The sequence below is a fragment of the Astatotilapia calliptera genome, chromosome 20 (genome assembly GCF_964374335.1).
Source record: "Astatotilapia calliptera chromosome 20, fAstCal68.1, whole genome shotgun sequence".
In the NCBI taxonomy this organism is placed as follows: Eukaryota; Metazoa; Chordata; class Actinopteri; order Cichliformes; family Cichlidae; genus Astatotilapia; species Astatotilapia calliptera.
The window spans coordinates 22,821,873-22,839,511 of NC_137441.1; the positions used below are offsets into that span (position 1 = coordinate 22,821,873).

The 17,639-nt window shown below is 40.6% G+C and overlaps 1 protein-coding gene across 1 annotated transcript; it reads left to right on the plus strand.

Moving 5' to 3' along the window:
• Positions 1–9,502: 9,502 nt before the first annotated feature.
• On the plus strand, positions 9,503–14,982 carry krt8 (keratin 8). Its single transcript, XM_026153954.2, has 8 exons — positions 9,503–10,061; positions 11,680–11,888; positions 12,523–12,583; positions 12,874–12,969; positions 13,269–13,433; positions 13,523–13,648; positions 13,733–13,997; positions 14,110–14,982. The coding sequence occupies exons 1-8, from the start codon at positions 9,669–9,671 to the stop codon at positions 14,373–14,375; spliced, it is 1,581 nt and encodes a 526-aa protein (XP_026009739.1). The 5' UTR covers positions 9,503–9,668; the 3' UTR covers positions 14,376–14,982.
• The last annotated feature ends 2,657 nt before the right edge of the window (positions 14,983–17,639 follow it).

Here is a 17,639-nt window from a genome sequence, read left to right on the forward strand (position 1 = left end):
AGACAGACACTGACACAGAAGTAGTCAGTGAGTGAATTAAATCAGGTGTATCATGTGTTTATATACGCTGTGTACAATGTTTGATCCTGCCTCATAATACAATTTTTTATTCGATATTTTATTGTGCTGTTATAAAGCCGGAGGCTCCAGCTTGAATTACCCAGACACTAAAAAAAATCCTTTATCACACAGTCATGCAGTCAGCTTATTGAGTCATAGCCTTGGAAGTTTAGATAATTCTGTCGGTGAAAACTCGGACGGCATGTTATTCTAAAACATCCTGAAACGGAAACAGAGTTGTTGTTGTGTCAGCTGGTAAATATGTAAACCAAAGGTTGTAAATGGAGTGTAATTTCAGAGAGACATATCAAAATAAAAGTAAGTGAAATGAAAAAGAGATTCAGCTGCTGTCTGTTTTCTTTTGTTTTTCTTCCCACACTTCTCCTCTGATATTTGCCAATATAAAAATGAATTAAAATGTACCATTTAAAGCTTTATAGATGACTTGATTATATATAACAGTTGTTCAAAGGCATTTTGACAACTATATATAACCCTGCAGGTTTTAGTGAATTTCCTGAATTACCTCCCCCCTCCTTCACAAACACCACAGCTTGTTGGTCTCTTCTCTTAATTTACACTAGACCCTGATCATAGCCAGTAAATAAATTGAATATAATATAAAAAGTCCCTGTGCTTATACATTATTTATCTTTATATATTATATACAAAACATTAAATTTGATAAGTGAAGGCTTAAATGCCTTGACACATTGGTGCGACTGTGTGACAATTTCAAACTTAGCTTAAAATATAGATAAATAAAAAACGGATTAACAAAAAGGTCCTATGAAAAGGTAATAATACCAAGTTGCATAACACTTAGCTATCCTTCCTTTATACTGTTTCCATCATATAGACAGACCACGTGCCCACACTCTTACCCTCAGAGAACGAGGTTTACAGCTTTGACTGAAGCCTGCTCGCTACTCTTGACTGTTACAAAAGACAGATCATTCATTGGCTTTAATCACTGAAAATCTTCATGTCTGACTTACAAATCTGTCCATTCCATGTGAGTAACTGAAACCACACAAGTAAAAACAAGGGAGACTATTGTAAGCAGCACTATGATTGGAAACAGATTTATCACAAGCAGTTTTGGCTACTTACACTTAGTTTGGAAAAAAAAAAAAAAAAACCCGAGGGATTCTTAATTGGGTCCTTGCAAAAAAAAAAGAAAGAAAGAAAGAAAAGAAAAGAAAAAAGCATCCATAGACTTCCGTTTCCATTTTGCAGCCCTGTCAAAGTTTATTTATTTTTGCATTGTTCCACAGTCTGTGGGGACTGTTTGGGTTTATCTCTCAGTTTCGATTTTTCTAAAAAAAAAAAGAAGCAGTGAACAGTCAGGCTTAAGGAATGACCCTCGGTACATTAGCATGAGGTCTACGTGAATGAGTCCAGTAAATTGACAGGAACACGGGAGACTGCAACTGTCTGTGACACATGCTGCAGTTTCCACAAATACCCAAGTTCCATACAGTGTGCAATTACACATTGTATGCTTCTGTGTATCTCCGTACCCATGGCAACCACACTATTTCCATGGCAGTCACATATACATCTGACAAAGTCATCACTACGCTGTGGTAAACCCCGTTGCCATAGCGATTGTGGGTGTGGCGTTGGGTGGGGGTAAGGGTGGTGGGTGGGGCAATACAGAGATCACACGAGGACACACATCAGAGGAACATGTGGTCTGTGTGTGTGCAAGCGTGTGTGTGTGTGGATAGAAACAGCAGACAGATGCATATCCGACTGATATAAATAAGAGGAAAAGGTTTCTACACACACGCTGCAAATAAAATTAAGCCTTTGTTTTATAAATCAGGAAATTCTGCTGTTCAAAAAGGGAGGAAGAAGAGCGAAAGAGACAGAAACTCAAATAAGCCATCCAGTTTTCTGTGGGCAATAGTAAACTGGGCACAAGGCCACTGAGTTGAGTAGGACCAGGTTTTTCCATGGAACATGTTGGGTTTCTTACTTCTCTCCTCCCCTTCTCCTCCTCAGTTTTTCTGTCCAAGCTTTATTTAATTTGTTCAAACGGCTGTGAGAGAGTTATAAAAATAACACAGGAGTATGTTCTGCTGTGCAGTGAGGCACATCAGTAGTGTCTCAATAGATGTTTAAGCCTAAAAACTCAAGGGCTAGTATAAAGTTACTGAATTACCAACATGTATTTTCTTTGCCAGTAGGAATGTTCATATTTCATATCTGTAATAGAGCACTACACTTTCCCTGTAATCACAGTTGTGACTAATGGGGTTTTAACCAAGGCATGCAAACAACTGAAAACAGGAAAAAATGATGACTAAAAAAACCTACAGATGAGCAAAATGATAAGAAAGAGATGCAAAAAGAAACTCAAGAGAGCTACAAAATGACACAAAATAACTACAAAGACAATGATTGACGACAAAAAGAAGCAGCTAACTTCAAAGAGGCTTAAAGCAGCTACAAAGACACAAAAACTGACTACGTGCACAAAATGACAATAATGATATACAACCAATGTCAAAGAAACCCAGAATTCTTTTTTTAAAACTAGTTATGTTATTACACTGTAATACTGCATGATGCCAAATATGGCCCAAAAACATATCACTTAATCTGTTTCTTAAACCTGTTTTGTTTGTTTGTTTATTGGATAGTAAAAAAGAAGGCAATCTATCGTATCTCCGTTTGTATGCTATTTTTGTGTTAGTACTGTTTATACACTATTTTGACTATCCACCATATCCAAATCTGGACAGACCTGCTGGTGCACTGGACAGGGTGTGTGTGTGTGTGTGTGTGTGTGGTGGAGGGCTTAGTTTTAATTCTGGTTAAATTTTCACTGTGCATCTATTTGAAGAAGAATTTAAGAGTCAGCCTGTTTTCAGCTTTCAACAGGTGTTAGTGATTACCTGCCTGAGCGTTACCCTGGTAACCACCGAGTTGTCATGCAGGAATCACAAACAGAACTCGGAATCCAAACTCGTGTTTGAGAAGGAATGACTGGCACGCTTGAAATAATAGGTCAAAGCCTGGTATGGAGGATGATTCTGGGGCTGTAGAAGGATTTACTGTGAGGGAGCAGAGCAGTGCTTCTACTGCACCTGTATACACTGAAAGCTACAGCACTAACCTGTTTCACTCTGGCTAACTACACAACAGATGTAGCTTGTCGTAGGCTACATGCACCTACTGCTGCCAGTCCCTCGTTCCTTCTCCCATTTTAATATCAACCCAAAAGGGGAGAATAACAAACAGAATGGGCAAAATCCTAATCCCAGTTATCTATTTTTATAGTTGCTCACTATTTTATTTTTTTCTAGTCCTTCCATGACCTAAAGGCCCTGATCACCATCTGAGTTTCAAATTTCATTAAAAAAAAAATCAGCAATGCATAAAGAACGTATTGTGTCTGATGGGACTCTTTCATGTTGTATTTACATGCTCCCCACTCATTCAGCCTTTTCACACCTGTTAGACAGGGTATTTATCAATGATATTTGGCTTGCTCCAACCTCTAACCAGCAGTAGGTGTGGTTTTTGTTCCTATTTGCGTTTGGCACACAACGCAGCACGCTTATGCCTTTATGCCTATGTGTGGCAAATAAATTATTTTGTGTTGCAACTGCACTGTGAATGACAAAGATTAATGGACCTCTTTAAGAGGTCGTTTGATTGGGGATAGCATAACTCCACATTTCTTCAGCCTTAACTATTCAACTAAAATTGGTGCAAAATTAACATCATTAACATTAACATCAACATTAATTACTTTAATCAAGGTGACATACTGGATTATGAGGGAACTGCAGCTTTGTTGGTAATGTAGCTCATCCTCATATCAGAAGATTGGAGGTTCATCCATCCTTCCATCCATTCTCTTCGTGTTATCCACTGATCTGGTACTTGACGACAGGGGGATTAAAAAAAAGAACCAAGCTCAGGAAGGGGCAAATCCCCAACTCCTCCACACTGAGGTAAACGATTTCATAGCTACGAATCAATCTACATTTGTGCATTTTACCATGTGCACCAGTTCTACCATGCACAAATGAGTGAATCCTGAGCATGTATCAATATTTAAAACTTTGGTCATATTCTGAAACAAACAAATGGCAGAAGAGGACAACTTTAACATTTAAATCTTGTACTAACTGGTTGCTTTCTAATGAAGGATTAGCATTACATGCACATTACAAACTACATAGCATGCATGCTTGTTGCCATTACATTACTGTGAAGAAAACTGCATGTGTTGACACTTTTTCCAAGAAAAATGACTCTGACAAGTTTTTGCCAAAGTCAGGATTTGTGGGTTAGAGTTAGCGTTATATCTATTATTACAAGTTATAACATGGAAAATACTGGTTTAATTGTGCAACAGATTATTGTGTGAAGGTTTGCAGTATGTCCTACAGTCCTGACACTTTATATTGTGGTTCACCTAAGTAGAACTGAAACATTGTTAATATTGTTACATTGGTGGTTTCCCTGCCTGACCCTCAGACTCTCTTGATCTGCAACCTTTGATGAGTCTGTGCACTTTGTCACTAGTTTCTTACTGTGCATACCTATCGAATCGGTCTGCAAACACTGGTTAAAACATACAGCTGACATACTTAAACATTTATTGCTTAGCAGGCTTGTGCTGCAAACTTCAGAGGCCCCTTTCTTTAGTTGTGTTAAGACCCCCCCACCCCCCGACTTTTCCAGAGGGAACTCAAGTGAAACAAACAGGTTTGTGCAGTCTGACAGGAAGGGTCCTGTTTAACAATTTATGGTATAGAAGGTTCAATTGGAAAACAATGTTCCCTGAAAACACAAAGGGTGGTTCAAAGTGCAGGGCGAGTGCAGGGTATCCTGTCAGGAAGGACTGGTGTGCATTAAGAGTGAAGACAAATCCTTCAGTTAAAATTCTGAAAAAGCCAAAAATCCAAAACCCAAAAGAGTTACGCAGTTGTTAAATTTGACTTTTAATGCTTTTAGTGGTGTAACTGTACTTAATGCATTTCGGTGACAAGTCACAAGTTCACCCTGTAATTTGTCCATCTTTTAAGATCTTGCAGGATGAGTAAGTTTCTCCTCCACCCTGTGTGTCCTTTAAGGTCAAGAGGCACATAGGGGCGAGAGTGTTACACCCATCAACATGACAGACTCTGTACCTGCCCACACACCAAAGTACCTTGTGACACACTTAGACACACCTTGTGAGAGCTGCGGGTTGATGTGACAGCAACGGGTCCTTTAATATGTTGTAAGTGTTGGTGTGAAGGTCCACCTCTCTGTGTTCTCATTCATCCCAGTGAATGCCTTAGTCCCAGTCAAACCAGAAAATCAGCTGCCTCAAAGGCATGTGATTAGCTGGCAGACACACGGTCAGTCTCAGGTTGTTGATGTTTTAATGACGGATGGTGAAAAAAACTTCAAGCATGTGCTGGTGATGATGAAAGCATCATTACATCTGGCTTAGGTGGACGGTGTGAATGACAGGCGTAGACTGAAACCATCTTTTCGTTAAGTATATAAAACTCAAAATCAGATAAACGTGTTGCAATTACAGTGCTTTACCAATATGGGAAGAGATGGAAGCCTTATGATCACCCTCTCTGTGAGGTTTTATTGCAAACAGGTATCTGCTGATGCTGACATTCTGTGCCTTTGTCTCATTTATCTCAGTGGAAGACTACACAAAGCGGAAATAGAAGAATCCTCTTTGTTTCAGGTGTCATGTGATTGAAGAAAGAGCAGTGCTAAAATCAGCCCACTCTGATGAAGAGGACACTGATCAAATTATAGCTACTCAAAGGGAGTAGGAGTGAAACTGAGGAGCAGTTTTAAAGTGATTACAGGAAAGCTGTAAACATCATTTTTACAAAGAAAGTTTTTTTTGTTTTTTGGACCAGATTCCGTTAAATTTAACATTTTACATGGTCCTTATGTAACAATCTCACATGGAAAAGTAATCCACTTATATTTAAAGTCAGTATTTTGGGTGTAAATACTTTTTTGAGTGTGGACAGAACATGAAGACTGATCCCTTTCAGTTGATCTGATACAGTTTAGTATCTCATCAAAAAGATAATAAAGATGCATGTAAAAACATCATTTAATATGCACCATGTATCGGGAATGTGCTTTAACAAAGCTTTAAGTATCCTTCATGAATAACTTTACTTAGCCAGTTTTTATAAGAATGCTAACAGCTATCAAACCATTAAATTGTCTCTGTTATATTTATTGATTTGTCTTAGTGTCAGTGCGTGCAATTTTGCATTTTTTTACCTTTTACCAAACAAATAAATGCCTACAACATCACCATGTGTTATACAGGAATCCTTCCTCATGCATGATTTTTATTAAATGATGATATGCTAATCAATTTAACACCAAAGGAAAGGAAAGGAAAACACAAGGAAAACATCACGTGGGCAGGTGTATAATGTTAAGAATATTTGCTGTAGAAAAACTCAATAACTGTCGACACCCTAGTTCTTTTAGTCAAGGTATCCCGCAAAACATTTGGTGGTTAAAACTGGAAAATTTAAATAAAATCAAACCTATGATGCTGAAAAAGCTTTGGAAGGAGGCAGGTGTTTGTCAGCCTGCAGCAACACAGAATGATGTGATTGTGCATGACCCCACTCAGTCACTTATATAATTATAGTGAAAATTGTACCAACTTGATACAGTTTCCTTATACTGCTGTTTGATTTTGTTGTTGTATTTAGTCACATGGAACCACTGAAAATGAGGATTTTCCTTCTGTCGGTTTTCCAGTGTTTTAAATAAATAAAATGATTCAAGTCATACGGCATCCCAACAAAGTTTCATAATTCATGTTGGAATTTACTGAAATTCAGTTTACTTCCAGACGGTCTGAGAGAAAACTGTGACTCACTCCTGTTGATTAAATCGACATCCTACGTGATTCATAATCTGCTGATACTATATGAGAACTATGATTTCACTGCTGTCATATGACGTACACAGAGCCCAACAGGAGTTCCCTCTTTAGTTTGTATTTGTCGCTTAACAGATTCACCAGCGTGACAACCACAGCAACTCACAATACCATGGCAACATTGCCACATAGCACTTCAGTCCCTATGTGCTTTGCAACTTGGTAGAGCTCTTCAGCTGGCATCGATTTGGCATTTCAAAGATGGTGATGGGACCGCTGTGTTTTATTTCTGCATGTTTCCATGACAGTTATGAGGCCAAGAGGCACTGGAGGGGAAAAAAGAAGGCTACAGAAAATGGAGGAGAGAGGGTATGGTAGAGAGGGTTGAATCGGTAATGCCAAGACTCATGACTCATTGTGGCGAGGCACTGAAGGAGGAAATGAATGAGGGAGGAGAAGAACGCAGGGCGGGTATTGGTGGAAAGACTTTTGACACAACATCCTGTCCTGTAGTCTGGTAAAAACATGAAGTTACTGTACTCGCATTTACACAAACTCCCTCAGGTATCAGCTGTGAATTTGGGAACATGTTTAGAGAGAACAACAATGCATCCCAACTGTTTAGCTGAGAAGCATGCACATCATTTAAACAACTGCTAATGTATAACAGCACAGTGTATATATGCATGAATAAACTGTCAAGCACTTGTGTTCATTGTTTTTTAATAGCCTCAGGCTTAGTGGCGTTAACCTGACATACTTCTTGGTGGACCGTATCAAAAGCCTGCTGGTTTGTGCAGTTCACCTGGTTTGCAGATGAAAGTACACAGACCTGTACATGTGATGTGCTAAGGCACAGACTGGGGTTTGCATACAAGTTCCCTGTAGCTGCAGAGGATCTTGAGCCCCGATGAAAATATTAGAGCTCTTTCACTCTTGTTTAAAACAAGGTTGGATTTTCAAAAATTAAATTGTCCTGTCTGGTTATCAACTATCTCTATTCGTTTTATTCATAAACTAGCAATAAACTCCGAGGTGCTTTATTTTGTAAGGTAAAGAGGCTACAATGTTAAAGGGAAAACCCGTCATTTACCACAACCAGCTAGGGGACAAGGACAAACCATAAATAAATACAAACTAAGACACATCAAAGTGACTAATCCATTAACCTACACTTTGTTGTTGTTGTTTTTTTTTTTATAAATCACAGTAAGAGCATGAAACCAATTTTTCTGGACTCTGATGGTGAAGTCTGCAGCAGTAGTTATTCAAGAAGCCACCCTTCCACTATTAATAATACAGAAGCTAAGTTTTTCTCTATTGCTCTGGATATCGTCATAAAAATGTTACTATATTTAAAGTATGCTTTTAAACAATGTATAGTTTTACAAACTTGATTGAAGTGGGCCAGCTGAGCGAAATCGACAAACGACAGTCATTTACCTTAGCTTGACAAAAGGCCAGGCTAGCCTGTTAGCATGTAAGCTAGATTTCTGTACAAATTAAAATAAATATTAAAAAAGAATACATTTCCTATTGAAACTAATAAGAGACCCTTTATAAATGGTTAATCACTGGCCTGTTAGTTAATATTTTACTAATGATTTATAGGTTATTTAACAGAGTAAGAATAACTTTCAGTTGTATAGGGAATGCAAGCTAAGATTTCCCTAACCGGCTGCTGGCTGTTGCTGGCTAGGTTAAGCGTGGGATCAGTGTAAATCTTTGCTGCTAACTCAAAGTAAGAAAATAAAAAGTTCTAACTCCTACAAGGCTGAATAAGAGATGGCAAAACTGCAGGAAGCTAACATTTAAAAAGTTAATTCGTACACAAGTTTTAAACTGCATCCACAACAACTTGTAGTCCAACCTGTTATTTGAATATATGATACTGCAAATATGCAGTGTCCTGCTGAAATGTGTTTTGGACAGACATCAGAAAGATCTGTACACAGACTTGGTAGAGCTTAATGATCTGTGATGATGTGTTATTTGTGTTGAAGTCACAGAAAGGAGGGTGAAGGAATTCCTTGCAGAATAGACATCCCAGTGCATCCCAGTCTATATTCCATATTCATTGTTTGTTTCATTAAGATGACACCTCCCTTCTTACACATACCAGTTCACAAATGCCTTATCAATGAATCATAACAGATCATCTTTTGTTGTACAGATGTAACTCACGTACATGTGCGAGAACTGCTGAGCTGCTTATCAACCACCCACTCAGGCACCAGCCCCCACACGCTAATGCTGCAGTTTTTGTCATACAAAGCTTCAGCTGGAATACAATCATTATTACTACAAAGCATTTTATTTGTAGTGTGCTTGAATACTTTTACTAGGAAAGAGACAGACTGAGGAGAGAAATATCTCCACATTCCTCAAAAAGAAAAGTTTTTTCTTACAACCCAGAGAAGCCTGTAGAAAGGGCAGGTAATGGTTTTGAATGACTGGACCGTGTGTCATAGAAGTGTAAAGTTACAGCCCAGCCCTCCCTGTCATAGACTTGCAGCCAATGGCATCTAAAGCCTGAAGTCACTGAAGTCCCCTCCCACTGGGGAAAGCTTTAAAACTCTTCAGTAGATTCTCGTCTTTCTATCCACTCTGGTCTCTCCCGACTGCTGGCCTGCCTGACTGCCTGCCTTATTTACCGAGCCACTTGGTCTGACCTACCCAGACTTTTTTCATCCAAAAGAAAAACTACTTCACAATGTCTTACAGGGTGAACACGATGAGTTACAAGAGCTCTTCTGCTCCAAGGAACTTCAGCAGCAGTTCCTATGGTGGATCGGGTATTTCTGCCAGCAAGAGGTACTCTGCCAGGAGTTCCTATGGTGCCCCTAGTCAGTTTGTGGGTGGTGGCATCACCAGGTCCTCTGCCTACAGCGTGAGCTCTGGCATGGGTGGCTCAGGAGCAATGGGCATGGGTTTGGGCTATGGTGGTAGTTTGGGTGGTGGCCAGACCATCACTGCTGTGACTGTGAACAAGAGCCTTCTGGCCCCCCTGAACCTGGAGATTGACCCCAACATCCAAGTTGTCCGCACCCAGGAGAAGGAGCAGATCAAGACCCTCAACAACCGCTTTGCTTCCTTCATTGACAAGGTAAGAGTTTGTAGTAGTGGTCAGATTAGTGTAGCTCAAAGTTTCAGGCTGTTTTAGTCTTCTCAAGCAGGAGCTACTTTGGTTGCACTGAAAGCTGAAAGCTTGGGCAAAGTGTGCTAAAAACAAAGAATGCTGTATTGTACGTATTTCAGAGCTGTTACACTGTTATGCAACATTCGAGAGGGAGACCCATATGTTCGCCACATGTTCTGTAATGCTGATTTCCTCACTTTTGCTGCATGGGGAAATTTGATTTATTCCTCTCTTTGCTTCCCTCCCACAAATGCTGCAAAAGGCAACTCGGGGTTAGGCTCTCATATCTTTTGGCTCTGGCTGCCCTTTTATAGTGATGAAAAACAGACGTGTAGAATGAGAAACGAAGACAAAGAGAGAGAGAGAGGAGAGAAGAAAAAAGTTCAGGGTGTGTCAGGGCAGAGCTCAGGGCTTGTGATACGAGTTACCTTGGGAATAGTCCCTCCCTTTACTTGGGGTGTGGCTCTCCCTGCTGGCCCCCACCCCTGCCAAATACACGCATACAGTCAGTACTGAGTGCTGTTGTTACCTTTGTGACAATGGCGTCTTTCACAGTGACACACTGTATAAAGAATGCCCACCGGGTGTATCAGCACATGAAGTTTTTATCTTTCTAATCAGCAGTGAAGTACATAAAAGTTTGTGTGACACTCAGTAGAGTATTTGTCCTCTGAGCTCTCAGGAGTGGGTTAATATTTAAAAAGGCCAGTTGGTTTCATGTTCTCGCCAGTGCCAGCTGACTGGCTACATATCGACTCTGTTACTCCCAGAGCAATGATTAAGGAAGCTAGAGTGCATTTTGCATGCTTTGACACCGAGCAAACAAACTTCCGCCCACATGTCTTTTATTTCGTGTGCTGTATTTGGAGCCACTTCTGTTATCTGATTTCTCTCCAGCTCTAATGAAGACAACAGGAGGCAGTTAGGCCTCAGCTTTAGAGTGCACTGTCTCATGGTCCAAGGTCCAATGAGTCACATATCTGCTTTCACTGTTTCTCTTTTTAGTATGCAAGTATGCAAACCACACAGCTCTTCACTTTGCCCCATCTAGCTTCATATTCTCTCCGTTCAGCACATCCATATTACGCGGTTAAATATTGACCTTTCTTCGTCTGCCTGCCGACAAAACTCAGCTTCGCCCCTTTTTTTATTTGTCGCACAAAAACAGGAAGACATGCGGGAGAATGGTCAGCTAAAGCTGTTCCTCCATCACTGCTTTTTTCCAACCCCCTACCTCCTGTCAGGATGCGAGCATGTCATGCATACCTTCCTTTGGAAAAACACAACAGCCAGTCTGGCAGCAGAGCAGCTTACAAAACATAGACAAGAACAACAAAGACAATAGGTGGCAAATGGCGAGGTTGATGGCCATGTTGATGGTAACTGAATCCTTAGATAAAGCTATTCTATTACATCGGGGTCCCATCGACCGCACGCTCATACTTTACAAGGAAGTTTCATAATAACTCACGTCTAACAACAAGCAAAAATGTAAAAATTACTGCTTGCTTATATTCATCCATAGATGACTGTACACAGTCAGATGCATAACCCTGTCTTTTCTGCCTCTTTCTGTGAACCTCAGGTCCGCTTCCTGGAGCAGCAGAACAAAATGTTGGAGACCAAGTGGAGCCTGCTGCAGGGACAGACCACCACCCGCTCCAACATCGACGCCATGTTCGAGGCTTACATCGCCAACCTTCGCAGACAGCTGGACAGCCTAGGCAACGACAAGATGAAGCTGGAGGCTGACCTGCACAACATGCAGGGCCTGGTGGAAGACTTCAAGAACAAGTGAGTGTGGAGGGAGGGGGTCAGTGAGGGCAAAGAATAAGCCGCTTCAGTCCTGCAGTTCTGATACGTATGTTTTATGTAGGATTCATCTGTTTCCATTCAACTAATATGTGCACAAAAGAAGCCTTACATTTGAGTGAGCTGTACAGACTACTCCCTACATCTGTCCGTTGTTTTGCGTCACACTTACTCGAGGGAATTACAACACTCAGGAAGTATGTTCCAAACACCCATTACATTACGTATGAGTGGAGGTAAAGCTCATGGCTCGTGAGTTGGCTGTCAGCAGACCTGTCTATAGCATTTACACAAGAGGGAAACAAGCTTGATTGTGTCCATGCTGGCGTGCACATATCTCCATCAGAGGACAGCAGTGCTGCATGCGCTCTTTAGTTGTCTGCAGACAAATGGGGCACATCAGCTGAGGGGTTCCCAAGGGAGAAATATCAGCAACACCTCTTGGCCCAGAGTCAACAAACACTGTGTGAGGCAAATGTCCCAAAGGAGTTCACCAATCAGTTATGGTCGTCTTGCACCACCTAGTGTTACTTTAGTTTAAAAACACTGAAATACAATGAGTTATTTCTGGATTTTCAAAATGGCCTCATAAATACTATTGTCTTTGTCCTTTCAGGTATGAAGACGAGATCAACAAGCGCACAGAGTGTGAGAATGACTTTGTCCTGATCAAGAAGGTCAGCACTGTTTTTTTCTTACAGCATCATAACATCTGCTGGGCCGGGGGGGGGGGGGGGGGGGGGGGGGGTAAACTGTTGTTTGAGCCACAGAAATTCAGAAACTAGGATATGTTATATGTCAAATGAAGTCTCATATAGTCTTTCTGTTAAAACCTTTACCATTTGGGTGTTCTATAAAAAAAGACTCTAACCCTAGGTGGGTTGGAGTCGATGTTAAGAAGGTACAACTTTTCTTAAATTAGCCTCGTGTTCTAACAAAAGTTTTGCTTTTCTTTTCTTTCTTCCAGGATGTCGATGAGGCCTACATGAATAAGGTTGAGCTGGAGGCTAAGCTGGAGAGTTTGACAGATGAGATTAACTTCCTCAGGTCGATCTATGAGGAGGTACGGCACAAAATCAGCGTGACTGCATTGTTTTTTCCCTGCTTCCCTTTTGGCTTCAAAACCTCCAACCACTAAACCACTTGCTGCTTTCATCAGCATTTATCTTCCCTGTCATGGCATTCTTATGATGTTTGTGGTATCCTTTTGGAATATGTTTTGCCTTTGCAGCAATCTTGATTTTTTCATCTTTTTAGCACATTTCCTTACAGCACCTCTTTGAGTGTGTTAGTTTTAAGCGTTTCATCCTGGGGTTTACATGACTAATCTTTCACCTCTTCTTCTCTTTCCTTTTTGACTAGGAACTGCGTGAGCTCCAGAGCCAAATCAAGGACACATCAGTCATCGTGGAGATGGACAACAGCCGCAACCTGGACATGGATGCCATTGTTGCAGAGGTTAAGGCACAGTATGAGGATATTGCCAACCGTACCCGTGCTGAGGCAGAGACATGGTATAAGACCAAGGTAACAGACGATTCCTATTACGTTTATCAGGTCGTTCTCATTAGAGACTTTCGGGTTTGTAATATTTTGCTTTATTAATGTTCATTTAGTATGAGGAGATGCAGACATCCGCCAACAGATATGGAGATGACTTGAGGTCTACAAAGACAGAGATCGCAGACCTTAACCGCATGATCCAGAGACTACAGTCAGAGATTGACGCCGTCAAGGGACAGGTATTTTCAGCCACCACACTTAGCCTAGTCAATTTCTGCCAGTTGTTTGGACAAAGTCTTATTCCGTTATCAATCATCTGTTAGCGTGCCAACCTGGAGGCCCAGATTGCTGAGGCAGAGGAGCGTGGCGAGCTGGCTGTGAAGGACGCCAAGGCCCGCATCCAGGACCTGGAAGATGCCCTGCAGAGAGCTAAACAGGACATGGCCCGCCAGATTAGAGAATACCAGGACCTAATGAACGTCAAGCTGGCTTTGGACATTGAGATCGCCACGTACAGAAAACTCCTGGAGGGAGAAGAGGACAGATTGGCAAACGGCATCAAGGCTATCAACATCTCCCAGCAGAGCAGTAAGTTCCCTTCAGTGACATCCTGCAGCACTTGTAGTTTGGATTCTCTTGTAGTTTTCAGGTTTAACAGATTAATTGAACATTTTTAAGTTAAAGTATTGTCTCTCAACAGCAAGCTACAGTGGATTCCCCATGGACAGCATGAAGAGCAGCTACTCGAGCACCTACTCCAGCGGTTTCAGTGGCGGATACGGTAGTGGATACGGTAGTGGATACGGTGGTGGATACGGTGGTGGATACAGTAGTGGTGGCTTCAGCAGCAGCAGCGGCAGTGCCGGTGGATACAGCACCCAGACTAAGAAGAATGTTGTGATCAAGATGATTGAGACCAAGGATGGCAAAGTGGTGTCTGAGTCCTCCGAAGTCATTGAGGATTGAGCGGTCTAGTCTAGAGGTGTAGCTGCCTGTCTGCTATGATCTTCTCTGCCTCTATGGTAGTTATATAGTCACAGTTCACCCCCAACCCAATAAACAAGTCTGAAACAAAAGCTTGCCAGCCACTCTTCAGAGCCTTTACATGTTCTTAACAAAGCAATAAATGATTGTAACACTACCAAAGATTTGAAAGGGACCAAAGGATTTTGTTTTGTATGTCTGTTTTCTGACAGTTTGTACTAAAAATAGTTGTTTGTTTAAAAAAGTCCGATAAAACCTGGGCCTACTTCAGCTAGGAATAAAACACAGATGTGTCACGCTCCCTTGAAATCTATGCAACTGCTGTTCCATGCTTAAAGTGCCTTTGCGGTGCATCAAATAGACAGTGGTGTTGTCAGAGGAATGTGAATGTACTGACACAGTGCTCCAGTGTTCATGGTCAAAAAATGTCGTAAAATTGCCTGCTACAGTAGGTAGTGCATGTGTCTCTGTGCGTGCCCTGTAACTGAAACTGTTTGACCCCTTAGGAGGCTGCCCACACCAACCTGTTGTCCTGAGGTGCTGTTTTTGCTACCAATCCAAATAAAAATGTGTTTACTGAAGGTAAAAAGGTGTTTCTTTGTTTTTTAAATAAATAGTGGTCCAGACTGAAAACTAGAAGGAATAGTAGTGATAGTAGAGTCTAAACAGTCTCCCTTGTTTCACTGCCCAACAAGTCACAGTAGATTGTTGCCCCTCCATGAGCCAGAGGTTCATCCTTCCCTTTCTTGCCAGGGACTTGTTCACAGGGGTCATTGGATTATCGGGTTTTTTTGTATTATTGTGAGGTCTGTACCTTCATCACATCTCACACACATATTCATCAATCAATCAATACCATCCAAATACAGCACTTCACGTCCAGATTAGAGGCTTAGATGTGGGCCTTAGAGATTCCAAAAGAAGATGCAGAGCCTCACATGAATAAACTGGGACAGTAATTACATTTTTTTTAAATGTAAGTGCACACCTATGTGGCTTTACTATCATATTGTAACATAGAGTATGCATCATCCTGTCTTTATGTGGTCACAATAGCTTAAAATAGTAAAAATATTTTTTAGGGAAAAAGAATAAAGGTAAGGGTCAAACAAAAACACATAGTATGCATACACATATATGCACAGTTTCTGACTGGAGCTAATATAACACTGCAGATTTATAAATACTTCAGTTACTAAACAGAATACAGTATTTACTAAAAAGCTTTACACAGAACTTTTACTGTGTATAAAAATTGTCTTTGTTGAGCATGGCTAAGCTACAAAGTGTCTGGCCCTTTTTTAGTTGCTTGAAGACGTTTCACTTCTCATCTGAGAAGCTTCTTCAGTTCTAAGGTCAAATGGTCCCAGATTTAAGCCCCATGGGAGCATCCCCCAAGAGGGACATGGGCTCCGTATTGATGCTCTACCTTGTCCTTGACATTGGCGCCCTCAAAAGAGTGACCTTTGTCCTTTAGATGCAAATGGACAGCCGAGTCTTGTCCCTTCGAGGTGGCTCTATGTTGCGCTCTTCTATGTGGTCTCTCTCTCATATGTATATAGTGCTACAGAACTGTGCAGTTCAAAATGTACAAAATGAATATGTATTATTTATGTAAATAAAAAAGACTATGAATATCCTTGGAGTAATTTAAAAGGATCTGTATAGTTGTTTTTATTGAACTTTTAAATACTAATAGTGAATGAAGAAACATAAATAGTATTTATAATAATAGTTTAAATCCAAAAAGTAAGTAGAGATATAGTGTAGTTTACCCAGAATCATAATCATATACCGGTAACTAAGAATAATCTAAATGTAACTATTTCAGTACTACAGTATACAGTACAGTACAGTATCTTCAGTACTTAAGATACTGTAATAAATTACTTACAAAGTAGCCATTTTGAGATGTAATACAAGGGAAATAATAATTGCACTAATTATGGCTCTACACAGTACCTTCAGTTTCCCCAAAAACATTAACTGCACACAGAAGAATATATTGACTTTTTAAAAATTTTCACAAGGAATGTATACTGGCCACTTTGTGGCAGTTTAACATGACTGTATTGCAGTAATTATATTGCATTGCAAGTTATTTAATTTAGTTCTAGATGGTTCTATATCTTGGATATGGATATGTGAGTAAGCCAGTTGATATGGGAAGAAAACTTGGACAACAGAAGACTGGAAAAAACATTGTCTCTGAAGAGTCTGGATTCCTGCTGCAGCATTCAAATAGTAGGATCAGAATTCGGCATAAACAACACAAGAGCTGTTTTCAAATATCAATGATAGCTCTAGATAACATAAACAGTGACATTGAATGGAGCTAGAAAACTACAAATACATAGAATATCCAGGTGCATGATAATTTCTTAATTATCATGACTGTCATTTCCCCTTGGCTTCTCTCTGTTCTCTGTAACGTGGTTGCATACCAGATTAAAATAGCCAGCATCATTCCTGTGCTTAACAAAAAAACACTCCCTAGGGCCGATTGTCTTAGGCACAGCTTTAAAAAGCTGTTTCTCATTTGTTACTTGGACTGGTTAAAAGAAGAAGAACCAGTATCTTTGATAAATTCCAATCTGGCTACTGAAGAAACCACATGATTACTGAAACTACCCCTGATATGCTTAAATGGTAAGAGTACTGCTTGACTCCAGCCTTTCACACCACTGATCATGACATTCTTACTTACTGTATTTGACAAACATTTCAGAATTGATATTAATTGTATTGCCTCATTTGTGCCCATGTATGTGGAGTCCCTCAGGGCTCAAAACCTGGTCTAATTCTGCTTTCTTTATAAGCACCAATCAGGAATAACATTATGATCACCTCCCTAATTTTGTGTTGGTCCCCATTTGTTTTACAAACAGGCCTGAGCCATCAAGGCATGGACTCGAATGGATCCATGAAATATGTGGCACCAAGTTGTTAGAAACACTTGGTGTTTCATCGTCAAAGGAGCTTGCAAAGAAAAGCGTCTGGACTTCTTTAAGTTGCTTGAAGACGTTTCACCTCTCATCCGAGAAGCTTCTTCAGTTCTAAGGTCAAATGGTGGAGAGTCCCAGATATGGTTTGAAAGAGGAGTGAAAGAAGCCATCTATGTCCACTGTGAGCGACCATCTTTGAACAGAGGCGGGGGTTTACGACACCAACTCTCTGCCATCTATAATCCAGTTTTGAGATTCCTTCCCAGACGCCTTAACGCCCACTCACATCCTGGGCCATCTG